The sequence below is a fragment of the Blastomyces dermatitidis genome, assembly GCF_000003525.1.
Source record: "Blastomyces dermatitidis ER-3 genomic scaffold supercont1.1, whole genome shotgun sequence".
NCBI lineage: Eukaryota > Fungi > Ascomycota > Eurotiomycetes > Onygenales > Ajellomycetaceae > Blastomyces > Blastomyces dermatitidis.
In genome coordinates this window covers 5,991,737-6,005,146 of record NW_025544774.1, presented here as the reverse complement: position 1 = coordinate 6,005,146, position 13,410 = coordinate 5,991,737, and the positions used below count along the sequence as shown (strand labels likewise).

Below are 13,410 nucleotides of genomic sequence, written 5' to 3'. Positions count from 1 at the left end.
AGTTGGCTGTGCTTCTTCCGATGTCTCAGAAGAAGAGATATATTGTCAACCTCAACGTCGGCCAGGTTCAGGCACCAGGCACAACAACAACTCAGCAAAGCTTGAGTCTCGGGGTTTTCAGGCTGCCCGTTTCAATCCTCACTTTTTCTCTTTTTTCGAAATTACAATAATAATGATAACCCGTGGACCGGAAGATGGTTGCAAAGCACGGCACACGGTAACATTTCCAAGCTGTGCGGTTGTGTCTGCTACATGTAAGAGAACTCTATAACGTTGAACCATGAAACTTGATTCCAGGGAATGTTCCTTGATGTTCCTTGTTTCCAGTGGATTCTGTCCCCGCTGACGAATACCTCTCCCAGTTGATTATGTATCTGTTCTCTCTTCGCCTTTCTTTGAGCAATGGGTAGAGGCTAGAGTGAGCTGATGCCAGAGAACAGGTCCACTGCGGTGGATCAAGGACCGCGGTCTGGGTCTGGGACTTTTTGACTGTCCTGACTGTCCTCAGTAGTGTCCTGAAGATTCCTGTCATAGACTCATGGGCCAGGCGTGAGGCGTTGAGGCGTTATTTATTTAGAGTGGCTTGAGAGACTTCTAAACTTTCAACCAACAACGTCCAACAACTTCAAAACTTCACACAAGACACGGACTCACGGAGACAAAACCTCAGGCACTTGAGACATTGGGCAGCGCTACCGTTTAGTATGGGCCGAACTATGAATTAATTATTGCCTTCGCCCATAATCGGGCTGGTTCTCCATCCGACAACGTTGTCTGGTTGGGGGTACGGTGCAGAACCGTGGATGTTAATGCGATGATATTACTAAATTTCTTGCTTAAACTTTTAGGGTTAATTTTTTTCAAATCTGTTTCTGGTTCTCCGATATTTCGACCTGTCTGCCCTACCCGCCCTATGTAAAAAGAAGTGAAGAGATAGGTGTTCGGTCTTTGTCTGGTTCTCCCCCGGCGCTCTTTTTGTCCATGTCATTCGCATTTCCCTGATATCGTCCCGCATTATCCCATTTTTAATAAGGTTCTCCTACCATTCGTTGATTGAGGACTTTCTGCTTCTTCTTCTGCTTCTTCTTCTTCTTCTTCTTCTTGCCTTATTTTGTTCTTATTACGTCTTTCTTTTCTCCCAGCTCGTAAACGCCACACTCCCCTTGTTGGCCTTATACACATCACATTCGTTGTTCGAATCCTCGAGTCCGCGAAACCGTCCTCTTGTTTGTCACGCTCCTCCCATAATACGTCTGGGCATCCGTTGTCTATATTTTACCACGGGGGATCCTCGGGTCCGGGAATGACATTCCCCTCTACCGCTTAGATGAGAGTGTCTGCTCGTTTGCCTATGTTCCTGTGTCAGTCATTTTGGGGGGAAACCAGGGACCTTACTACATATACAACCGCTTGATTAGCGTATCCCATCGTTATCATATCGCTGCCGATCCTTATGCAAGGCGCTATATTAGCTCGCCAGGACGGGGGAAAGACCCCCGCAGACCAGCTCCTGGAGCTGATCCGGAATCCATTCAGCGCTGCTGTATGTAGTAGCAATTGTGTCTTTCTCTTTTCCCCAAAAGCTAACTTTTACTCTTTTTCCTTCAGTTCCAACTCAATGCCTTCTGGGCTTCGTTTGGTACATCAGTCGGACTGACGCTTTCCCTTGGCTTACTCTTCTCCCTCTTCCGTCCCCGCAACTCGCTGGTTTACGCCCCTAAAATAAAGCATGCGGACCAGAAGCACACCCCTCCTCCCGTGGGGAAGGGCCTATTCGCTTGGATTACCCCGCTTAGAAACACCAAGGAGAGCGAGCTCATCGATTGTATTGGTCTTGATGCTACAGTGTTCTTGCGCTTCACCAGAATGTGCCGCGATATGTTTTTGGCCTCGAGCGTCATCGGCTGTTTCGTTATGATCCCCATAAACATCGCTAAGAGCACCCCGCCAGTGGGTATCAATGCGTTCGCAACTATGACCCCAGAGTATGTATCATACAGTGCAATTTGGAGTCATGTCGTTTGTCTCTGGCTTTTCAATGCCATCGTCGCCTATTTTCTATGGCGCAATTATAAAGCTGTCTCCACTTTGAGAAGACATTATTTTGAAAGTCCTGAGTACCAGAAGAGTCTACATGCTAGAACCCTTTTGGTAAGCCTGCCCCATTGATGTGACCTCTCTAAAGAGTTTATGAACTAATTTATTTTGGAATACAGGTTAGACATATACCGCCCGATTTCAGAACAGATGAAGGCCTCCTACGCTTGACGGACGAGATCAATCCTACCCCATCAGTACCCCGCGCTTCGATTGGCCGCAACATGAAGGGTCTACCAAAACTTATCGCAGAGCATGACAAGATGGTTCGACAACTTGAAGAAGTACTTGCCAAATACTTCAAAAATCCGGATCGACTCCCCTCCAAACGTCCTACCTGCCGTCCTTCAAAAGAATATCAGGCGGAGCATGGCTCTGAGAAAGTCGACGCCATCGACTACCTTACAGGCCGAATTCGCGACCTCGAGGACGAGATCAAGTATGTTCGGGAGTCAATCGATACCCTGAACGCTATGCCCTACGGCTTCGTTAGCTGGGAATCGATTGACGACGCCCATGTAGCGGCCTATGCTGCTCGAAATAAGCACCCGCAAGGCATATCGATTACTCTTGCCCCGCGACCTTATGATATTATCTGGGAAAATCTGGCCCTTACGAGAAAGATTCGGAAAAGGAAACGTATAATCAATTTTTTCTGGTCTACCGTGTTGACCTTGTTGTGGATCGCACCTAACGCCATGATTGCCATCTTCTTAGCTGATCTGTCCAATCTGGGTAAGGTCTGGAAAGGATTTCAAGATGAGCTTCATGCAAATCCCAAGACCTGGGCCGCGGTGCAAGGTATTGCAGCTCCAGCGTTGACATCCCTGGTCTATCTCGTCTTACCCATTATATTCCGGCGCCTCTCAGTCCGGGCTGGCGACATCACGAAAACATCGCGGGAGCGCCATGTCATTCATAGTTTATATGCTTTCTTCGTTTTCAACAACCTGGTGGTATTTTCAATATTCTCGGCGATTTGGGCATTTGTGACCGCAGTGATCGAAGCCAAAAATGACAACAACAACGTTTGGGATGCGATCATCAAGGGACGGATCCATTACCATGTTATGTCAGCCCTGTGCCACATCTCCCCCTTTTGGGTCACCTGGGTTTTGCAGAGAAACATTGGCGCTGCCATCGATCTTCTCCAGGTCGTGAAATTGGCTTGGATCTGGTTTACCAAACAGTTTATGGCGACGACTCCTAGGCAGATTATCGAATGGACTGCTCCGGCTCCATTTCCCTATGCAAGTTATTACAACTACTTCCTATTTTATGCGACGATAGCCCTCTGTTTCGCGACTCTGCAGCCAATTATCCTTCCTGTGACGGCCATTTATTTCGCCCTCGATTCCTGGCTTAAGAAATACCTCCTTCTCTACGTTTTTGTCACCAAGACCGAATCCGGTGGCCAATACTGGCGTGTCCTCTTCAATCGTATAGTATTCGCAATGATCCTCGCCAACTTCGTAACTGCAGTTGTCATCAAAGCCAAGGGAAGCTGGACAATGGTCTCCTGTCTAATTCCCCTCCCCTTCCTAATGCTCGCGTTCAAATGGTACTGTAGAAGAACCTTCGACGATGGCTTAACATACTACCGCCGCATGATCCCCGCCGACGCAGAGTCCCTCGCCCCCGGGAAAGGCAGGAAGAAAAACTCTGAAAGAATCGCCTCCAAATTCGGCCACCCAGCACTCTACAAGCCCCTGATGACGCCAATGGTCCACGCCAAAGCCGCCGGCGCGCTGGAGAAGATCTTCCAAGCACAAGGCGGTGGCGCACAGGTCGCCAACGAGTACTCAGACATAGCGCTACAGAAGATGTCCTCGAACGAACCCGGGCGAACATCCAGCCATCCCCACGATGCGGCCCCGGCCCCCTTCGAAGTCGTCCAGGAAAACCAACTTGACTTCGCATATTTCAAGGACCGGGCCGACTTCCGCGGCGAGTTCGGCGGCGGCATCTACGGTCGCCCGGAGGACCTGATCAGTGAGCGCTCGCACACGCCCCGCAGCTTCCTCGCCGGGTTTGATTCCCCTGGCTCCTCGCGCGCTTCGTCGCCTGTGCGACACGCAATGGCACCCGGAGGAAGAGGGCCAGTCGTTCCGCCCGGCCACCACCTGCACACCCAGCCATTCGATAGCCAATCCGTTATTCCTCCAGTACCGAACATCCCAGAGTACGCTACATATCGATCGTCGTCGGTGGCGACGACGGATGACATTAGTATTAATAATAATATTAATACTAGTCACAAAGCATTCTACCGGACGATGACGACGGATAGTGAGAGCGAGAGGGCGCTGCTGAGTAACGTGCAAGACCCACCTGTGCGGCATTCTGCTGATATTGCGTCGTATGATGGTCGGGAGCGGAGTCCGTCGACGGGTCCGCATGGGTGACTGCCACCGCGGGCGCCGCGGGGTTAAGGAGCTACGTCTTATGAGGCGTATGTAGGGTATGCGATATTGAACTGATTCCCGCCGCTTCACTTTTTCGTTTTTGTCTCTATATTTACCGTTGAAGGGCAAATAGTCATGTTTTCTTTTTCTTCTTTTTTTTTGGTTGCATTTATGTTAATATTGAAGGAGAGGTTCTTTTTCTTCTTATATATAACTTAATTGCTTTTTGGGTACTAATGTTGAATGATACCTGGGAGGCTTATGGATTGGGGGCGTCTGTTTTATAAATGGTTGTTCTTATTTGGCTGGTGGCTTCTGGAAGGTGATGCTGGTGCCATTTTGTTTTTGGTTTTTTTTCCTGCCATTTAGACAAATGTCATATGGGCGTTTTTCCTCATTTTGCGGTAGATTGCCGCGAAATGAATGATAGACAGTTTCATCCCTCCGGTGTATTGGAATGGTGGGCTGGAGAAAGCGGAGGAATGTGCGTATATATATACACATGCTCCATGGTGTTACTAGATATACGCATACAACTACATAAAGCATAATTTTCTCAATCATTCTCCGTTTGAGCTTTACGATTCATATAATTTCTATAAATATACATGGGCTCATCAATGTCATCATCAAAATCCGCGGGAAATCCGCTGTCTCACGTGACTCTGCACCCATCCGGGCTCACTTACTTTCCCCGCAACCCGAACTTACGCAGTAGCCCGAGCAACATCGATAGGACATGTTCCCTCTTCCTCTCTTCCTCCTCCTCCTCCTCGTCTTCCTCCCTACGGGCTTTTGGACACAGTATCTCTCCACCAGCTCTACTCTGAAAAACACTGTACAAAACAATCCTCCGACTTCGATCCGGTCAGCCTCCGCATCCTGCCTAAAATTCAGAAAAACCACCAAAACCACCATGTCCGTGGCCCCAGTCCCGATGGCCCCATGAAACCGGTCTATGGCACATAAAATAAAATCCTCCTCCTCTTCTGCTTCTCATGCCTTCTGGAAGGTCAGAGAGTAGAAGGTGTGGTAGAGTTACATTACATAGCTGGCTGTTTTGGAGAACAAACGGGCAGCATACACGTATAAGGTTCCAAGCACGGTAAAGTGGGGGGTGGGGACGAAGACGAAGATAAATAAGATCGGGAAGGTTTTGGGGCTGTGGTATAAGTGGCGGGATATAAGGTGCTATAGCGCCTATATTGATTGAGGGGGAGAGAGGGAGAAAGGAGTTAGTGATACTATCCCATTTCTATCACCGGTTTCGGGAGGTCCTGGTTGGTTCCCTCTAGCTCGAGCTACTACAGGGGCAAGGAAAAGCAGAAATACGGTACAAATCATGACGTGGTACTCTCTCCTTCCGCCGGGACTTACGGCGTTCGAAGCATGGCTGGTTCGAGTCTTTGTATGTCTAACCCCTTCCTACTACTCTCTCCTCCTCTTCCTTATCTTTCTCACCCATCCCATTGGAAATACCTCATTTGTTTCATGTCTCACACGTCCTTATCATTCCGCTTTGTCATCTAGCTCATCCTAGGAACAATCATCATCGCCCCCTGGGCATTCATGATCCTCTACGATCTTCTACTTTACATCTGGCGCGCGTCCACCTATGAGATTCCCATCATTGGAGGCCGGGCGAGGGGCCGACAACGGCCCCAAGCTCCTAGCTTAAGCGAGAGACCTGACGGGAGGAGGAGGACGTTTAGTTTGACGACATCGCTGTATGATGGTGATGATGATGGGGGAGTTGAGGATAATAGTTCTTCTTCGAATGATAATAGTGATGGGAGTGAAGGTGAATCCGATGCGTTTGCGGACGGTAGAAAATATGGGATGGACAGGGATGCGGATGGGGTTAGCTATAGGAAGGTGTATGCGGAACCTGATGTTATCGGGGGCGATGTGGGAGGGTAAGCTGGTGTGAATATACCGCACGGGACTTTTTAATTCTCCCGTCGTTTCCACTATGCTTTTTTGATCCGCCTCCCCCCGATGCAACTCTCCTACTCCCAAACGACAATTCTGTGCAAATTTCCTACTGCGGTTGGAAAAGCTCCCTGTGACCTGAATGTAAGGCCGGGACCAGCTCGGGCCGATTATGGATTGTCCAACCGTTAAACAATCTTGTTGATGAGGATATGGATACTCCAATTTTATTGTGAGATTTTCCCGAGATGCAAATGCCTGGGACCGACAATCCCCCCTGTTAAACACAAGACAGGGCCGCCGCGGGGCGAAGCTTGCTCCTGAAAGTCCGACATTTGTTTGGCGTTGCGATATACATATCTGGCAACAACTATGAGACACCATTCCACGCGGCCGTGTGCTCACTTACCACAGACTACAACTGAACTGACTGTTTTCCTTCGTTTTCTCCATCCATATTAAGCGGGTTACGATACATTGATATTGATGCCGTGCTGCGCGTTTCTCTTTTTTTACTCTCTGCTCGCTATTATGCAAACTGCGTATTTGTGACCTATATCCGGTTGTCATTGTTTTGTTTGCTGTTTGTTTGCTGCAAGATACCCGTCTTTTCTGGCTTTGTGTTTGCCTCGGTGTCTCTCTCCTGTGATGTACAGTTTTCACTCTGTTTTCGGATTCTGAGCGTAGGCGTCTACTTGTGTTTAGTATGTCATGCCCTCGATGTTTCTAGAACCTTTTTTGGAATGTTACCTTATTGCCCTGCCATCTTGAAGCGGTGTAACGCTCGGAGAAAAAGATGGCCTAGGTGGCTGATCCTATCCAATGGGAAGAAAGTTGCTGATTCCATAGCGTGAGTCTTGTTTGCCCATTGTGTTTTGCTACTGCATGAAACTTCTATACGTGTTCCAATGTTTATTTATCATGATAGTATTTCTCTGAATACCAGTCGCAACGATCCGTGATACGGGTTTCGACTGCACGCCTGCAGATGTCTGAAGAGCAAGAGCAGGCTTGTCTCTCTCTCTACGTATGAAAGATCAAACTTAGGCCGCTTATCTGTGGGTGTTTGTCGGGCGTTTCTTCTTCGTGCACCCACACCCACCTGTCAACCAACAGTCAACGAACAATTTAGTACTGTGCACTGCAGCACAACTTCCTCAAGACAATGACAGTGTCGAATTACTCGACTTTCGAACAACCAACCGCCCTTCCCTTATAGTGTCCGGGCGTGGTTGTACTACAGGGTACCTGTGCTGTTTATATTCCAGAATATATACTATGTTTTACATCACATCGTTGGATAGATAGGGGAGATCGTCCTAGCCGTTTGGAAGATGTTGTGTGTGTGTGGTTTCCGTCCGTCCGCTTCAAGCCCTGCTCCTCTTCAAGATACCGTTTGACACTCGCCTTTATTATCACCACCAGGCCTTCCCGTCTGTAGGCAGCGGGGAAAACGCAAGAAGCAAAAATAAGCGTAAGGAAGGATACGCAATCTGCGGAATAGACGAATGTATTTTACTAAGGATAAAATATATCGGCAACGACGAGGACCGAGTTCGCAGGAAGAGCAACAACCACAACCACGACGACATCGTCCGCATCACTATCCCGGGATGTTCACCTTCCAACCACCCCCTCTCTCCTCCCAAGAAATTGACATCGCCCTCCAGCACGCGCAACAAGCCATTCAGCCACCACCACCACAACAACATCAACATCAACCGCGTTTTCCTGGCATACCGTATCAATCGCAATCGTACCCACTGCAGCCCCTCTACTCCCCCCCCTTCAGTGTTGCAGCGGATAGCATAAGTAGCCCCTTCAACATCGCTAGCACCGCCCTCAGCAGCAACAGCAACAGCAACAGCAGCAGCAACCATCCCCACCACCTCGTGCCTAACGGGCCGAACATGAGCACACAAGAGCAGGTTCGCAGAACCAACCTTGCCGCCGCACTTGCAAATGGCATCGTTAGCCCGCGTGCGAGCCACATGCAGCTTCATCCGATGATGTGTGCGGATGGCAGGTTCCCGGCGGATTTTCAGGTTCCGAGGACTGTTGAGGGGGTTCTCTTGCTTGATAGTATGTATTAACAAAAAGAATTAATATACTATATATATATATATATATAATACATCGGACATCCATTATAACCCTAACCTCCCCTCCCTCCGGCTTTGCCCCCCTGCTTTTCCTTTTCCTTAGATTTTAGCCAAAAAACCACACACATAACAACCGTGCATGTCCATGTTATAAAGATACCCAACTCGACCGTATCCTCCAAGACTACAAACTCTACACTGACGCCCGCTCCCTGCTCCTTACCCTACCACCACGTCATAGAAGTACGCTAGTGAACGCCAGGTGTTCGTCGTCGCGCTTCCGACAAGGCCAAATTGCATATTCTCCTTGAGTATTTGGGGGCTGTGAGGATTGTGGAGGATAGATCGAATAGAGCTGGGTTCTGATGTTGGAGATGGGCTATATATTTCTCTCTCTCTCTCCTCTGGACCTTTCGGATTATGTTTTGTGTTTTATGCCTATACGATGCTATGTCCCCAGATGTTTGTTTGTTTGTTTGTTTTTTTTTACGTACTTATTTATTTTTTTCTCCCAGTGAGCAAGCAGTGTGTAGAAAAACTATAGCAATCAAAGAAACTTTCGAGAAGCAGTTAAATGCCTCAAACTAAGCCTTCTTTGAATTTTTTTCCCTTGTTTTTCTCTTTGTTCGAGTCCGTTGAAGTTGAAGAGTTTCGGTAGTTACAGATTCACCAACTTTTCCTTTTCTTTTTTCGTCCTTGGAATGGATTCATCCAGATGCTATCATTGGGTTTGTTTCAGGCATTGTAATAAAGTTAGTTATCACGCACCAAGCCTTTCAATATTATTAATGGTCATCATCTCGTATCTCATCGAGTGGGGAGTTCGCATTTCAACTTATTAAGGTTGGCCTCATGCGCATAGGGAATTCCAGCCTGAGAAGGATAAATTTTGACATAGTTTTCAAAAAATAAAAAAAATAAAAATAAAAATAAAAAAATAAAATAAAAAAAATAAAAAAATACAATCGCTAGGTTCGTTCAGAAGTTCTGTATTTCTCCTAGATTTTCCAAGTTCAATATCTGGAGAAATTTTTCGTCTAAAAGGTGAATCATCCGGTATGATTGATATCCCAATGCGAAATAGTTTGTTTAGGGAAAGTGCACAATGATATATAGGTCTGAAATAGGTTTTCTTTTCTAGCTATTTAAATAAATAGTGTAGGCGTCTGCAAACCATGCAAATATAGTTCAAATGAGAGATAAATTGCCCAAAGATTTAAACAAAGGGAAACCATGTAGAAATGGCAAAACATGTGCCTAGCGATTCGTCTTTCAAGATATGATCACAACCAAGCGTTTGTAGAGGGCCGTGGTTTCGGTCCTTCCTAGCTGTCCTCGCCAGTCTTACCGCTGATCCAGGGAAAGTTAGTCCATTAAGCCCCCATTCCTGTGAAAGAATTGCCGGCGTGATTTGATAGGACAAATCTTACCTTAAAGTGAATGACAGTGCCTAGCAGTAATCATCACCCCAGTCGTAGCCGGGGGTATCCTCAGGCAGACGCTGGCAGGCATGTGGGCATCTAACGTAGAGCTCAATTGCGCCGTGGTCCAAGCATTGGAATAGAACCCTCCTTCTATCGTCGAATTGTAGGCCGGAAGCGAGCAGGGCGTTTTGGATGGTTCGCTCATAGTTGCCTAGGAATAGATAGAGAAAAAGGGTTTTGGCGTTAGCCAAGTCTGTGCCGGTGAGGCAGCTTTTGGGAATTTTCCGGCGTTTTTGAAGACATGACATGCCTCTTTGGAGAAGAGAGGCATCGCAATATTTTAGGCCGGGTTTGCCTAGATGACAATACCATTCATTTAGCTATTGGTTCAAGACCTTGGTTTTTCGTTTTTTAGATAGGGAAGGCTCAACAGTTTTCAGCAATCGAAGTGCCAACCATGGCGAGAAATGTGACGGGGAAGAGGAGGGTAGGGGGATGCATTGTGATTTGAGAGACGTTTGCAAGTTTGGAATTGCGGGAATGTGGTGAAGTAAAGATTTGAATGTAGGTGCCGATATTGTTGTTCTTTTTGTTCTTCTTGTTGCGGATGATGCTGCTGCTGGCGATGATGATGATGATGATGATGAAAGGGATATTGAATAGAGGAAGACGTTGCCTTTTATAACTTGAAGGGCAGGCTCCTGAGAACTATCAATTCTTAATTTGGAAATTTTGAAGGTGCTTTTCGCCCCGAATCCGATGCGATTGAGTGAAACCCCCCTCTCTATTCTCAATGGGTATTGACTCCCATAACAGCCCCATAACATTAGTTGCTTGAAGGGCTTTAGCAATGGAAATGTGTTTTGACTGCCAAATTTTACATCGATAAAATGGTTCACTTGAGGATGGGTTTCCCAAACTCAATTGGAGGGATCCTGTTAACCGATTGTGGGGTCCTGGCGCAATGGTTAGAGGGCTGAGCAGTAGCCTTGCAAATCTCGCACAGGCACGACTGTGAGTTGAAAGGAGGTCATTACTCCTGAGAGGACATCGAGGGCTAAACAAACCCATGATCTTTCTATTTAGAGGCACACTCTTTCACTTTTCAGTGCCAATGGACTCCATTGAAAGAGAGCCTGCATAAATCAACACCAAAATAAGGTTGGTTATAAAGTGAACAAGGTAGCTAGAGGCTAATGTGAGGCTTTTCATGCCACACAGTACGTCCACCAACCCCACAGCGGGCCACCTCTGCGGCGTTGGGAGCTACATGACGTCGGACAGGTTGAAGCTAGCGGGCGTTTCAGCATTGAGAAGCGACCCGTGACTAGGGGCCGAAACCTGTTGAGGGTCCCGGGTTGATTCGGCCCTTCTACCAGCAGTGCGCTGGTGGTGATTGAGCTCTTTTGCCCCAGTAGTAGCCTAGAAAACCTTCCAAACTTTGGCGGCGGGTATCCCGCTTATATCGCTTATATCGCCTAGTCAACCAGTGGGAGATCCTTGAGGCTAGCGGGCTTGGCGTATGGGGGCGGCTCCGCAGCGGGATTTCTGCTTAGTCTCAACATCATCTGCACTAACACCACCATCATCACTACGGCTCGCCAAAATATACCTTATAGAAAAGAACTCACAACTTAAGCCGCTTCATCGGTTTACATAATGTGGATTCCCTTGCCAGGCCCCAAATTCCTATGTTAATCATCCCAATTACCAGGTACTGGACTGAACTGATAGACGTTGATCGCTCCAGGCACTGTGATATCCATTATTGGAAGTTCTCGGGGTGGTTCTCCAGTTGGAAAGTGCCTCATTTCCTCATGGAGAAACTTCGTCAATACTGTGCTACAGTGGGATTTTGGGGTTCGCTCAAAATACGCAAGGAGTAAAAACGCACTGTGGACCAGAAGATAGGGGGTTGGGGCGAGGGTCCGCAAACAAGATGCCTTGCAATGGCAACTTCTTTCTATTTTGAGGAACTTCGAGAGACTTTATGAAGTAATCATCTCGAGAATCTCCAGAACTGCTTTAATATTTATGGGGCTGTGGCTTCCGTGAGAAATGAGGGCAAGAAGAATCAAAAAGCCATCCAACTCCCCTAAATATCCTTCATTCAAGATTCAAAATCGACATAAATTTGCCTTAAGATAATCAGAACACTCTGTCATTGCTACCATCATGAAGGCTATCAATTTTCCCACCCTTGTTCTCTCACTAGTCTATGCTACCGGTATTGTTGACGCCCTTGTGACCCGTACCATTCAGGAGCAAGCCAAAACCGACCCAGTTGGACACGGCAACTACGGTAACTTTGAAGATGAGATTTGGAGGTATCAGAAGATTAGTTGAGCTTTTTGTTGGGGTAAAACCGGACGAGTGGAACAATTCAAGTATGGTCAAAGTTCATTTCTAGAAAGCCCTGTATATCCTGGCAACTGCTAATCGAGAGAGCCATTAAAGTTCACAAAAGGGGTGTCCTTCCTCCTGAGGTGCATGATCTCCGGTCTCGAACTCCAAGATGGAAGTAGAGAATCTCCTTTTACAGCAGGACTTAATGGACCAGTGCGATGTTGGGGTGAGATGTGCGTACAGGAATGCAGAGAAAGCCGTCATCTCAGGAGGCAAAGGTGGTAAGTTGCTTCTCAGAAAGATTAGGGACACATATGGGCCAAACTCTTGGGGATTTCTGCAAGGGCCATTCATGGCAAACCTCGCTGGCGTGGGTATCCAGAATTCCATCATTACCGCCTCCTTTCGCGGCGCAGGAAACAGGGACGGCATTAAGCAATGTTCGACGACCAACACCGACGCTAATGCTTTTTTGGAGATGCTTAAAATGGTTGACAACAGAGATCTCAACATCAGCGCCTTGAAAATGGAGAAAACAACACCTACTGAGTAACGGGGGGGGTACCGTGAGTATCGCGATTGTTGAAGATGGCAAGAATCCACCAGTATTGTGTGGCGCACCACCGGTTAGGCAGTATATATTTGGTGGAGGGACGTTCTGCTTCGCTTGCTCCTGTGTTGGAATTGATCGAAGATCTTCTACGTAAGATGTTTCTTACCCCCGCAAAGTTATCAGAGTTGGATGTCCCGAGTGCCGAGAAGCGCTTCGTTGAATTGAAGGCGTTCAGGTCCGCTGCACATTATAGTTGTGAAGCCTGGTTGTTTCGTTATTCAACGCTCGTTTGCGATCAAATGTATCTAGTTTAATCCTTTATGCAGTGTATGTTCTTTGTTCGTTTTGAAATCAAGTTAAATAAATGCATATCTAATCCTCTACGAAGTTCAAGCTGCTCCGTTTCAGCGGAGATTCTCAAGCGCGTAAGCTCATAAACGTGCCGTATGTCTTGAATTAGTTAAAGCTCTATAAGAGTGTAGACCGAGGTACCGGAGCACAAGAACTACAGCGTAAGTATGCGCCATTTAAGAAAGATGGCTTATTTTTAG

The 13,410-nt window shown here is 47.3% G+C and overlaps 5 protein-coding genes across 6 annotated transcripts; 4 read left to right on the top strand and 1 right to left on the bottom strand.

Annotated features, from left to right (window-relative positions):
* Positions 1 to 116: 116 nt before the first annotated feature.
* BDCG_00796 (uncharacterized protein) lies at positions 117 to 5,062 on the top strand. Its single transcript, XM_045416307.1, has 4 exons — positions 117 to 254; positions 363 to 1,543; positions 1,609 to 2,151; positions 2,217 to 5,062. The coding sequence occupies exons 2-4, from the start codon at positions 1,454 to 1,456 to the stop codon at positions 4,500 to 4,502; spliced, it is 2,919 nt and encodes a 972-aa protein (XP_045272067.1). The 5' UTR covers positions 117 to 254; positions 363 to 1,453; the 3' UTR covers positions 4,503 to 5,062.
* A 782-nt stretch (positions 5,063 to 5,844) lies between these two features.
* BDCG_00795 (uncharacterized protein) lies at positions 5,845 to 6,422 on the top strand (the record flags this gene model as incomplete). Its single annotated transcript, XM_045416306.1, has 2 exons — positions 5,845 to 5,910; positions 6,033 to 6,422. The coding sequence occupies 2 exons, from the start codon at positions 5,845 to 5,847 to the stop codon at positions 6,420 to 6,422; spliced, it is 456 nt and encodes a 151-aa protein (XP_045272066.1).
* Positions 6,423 to 8,047: 1,625 nt separating this feature from the next.
* Positions 8,048 to 8,847, top strand: BDCG_00794 (uncharacterized protein; the record flags this gene model as incomplete). Its single annotated transcript, XM_045416305.1, has 2 exons — positions 8,048 to 8,516; positions 8,693 to 8,847. 2 exons carry the CDS (start codon positions 8,048 to 8,050, stop codon positions 8,845 to 8,847), a joined length of 624 nt encoding a protein of 207 aa, XP_045272065.1.
* A 1,017-nt stretch (positions 8,848 to 9,864) lies between these two features.
* On the bottom strand, positions 9,865 to 10,268 carry BDCG_00793 (uncharacterized protein; the record flags this gene model as incomplete). The annotated part of the gene is made up of 1 exon (XM_045416304.1): positions 9,865 to 10,268. One exon carries the CDS (start codon positions 10,266 to 10,268, stop codon positions 9,987 to 9,989), a length of 282 nt encoding a protein of 93 aa, XP_045272064.1. The 3' UTR covers positions 9,865 to 9,986.
* Positions 10,269 to 11,491: 1,223 nt separating this feature from the next.
* On the top strand, positions 11,492 to 13,278 carry BDCG_00791. 2 transcript variants are annotated; one of them, XM_045416302.1, is made up of 2 exons: positions 11,492 to 12,347; positions 12,418 to 13,278. In XM_045416302.1, the coding sequence occupies exon 2, from the start codon at positions 12,476 to 12,478 to the stop codon at positions 12,857 to 12,859; it is 384 nt and encodes a 127-aa protein (XP_045279305.1). In that variant the 5' UTR covers positions 11,492 to 12,347; positions 12,418 to 12,475; the 3' UTR covers positions 12,860 to 13,278. The 2 variants fall into 2 exon arrangements, with proteins under 2 accessions (XP_045279305.1, XP_045272063.1); XM_045416303.1 differs by having other exon boundaries at positions 11,557 to 11,621; positions 11,711 to 13,246.
* Positions 13,279 to 13,410: the final 132 nt, after the last annotated feature.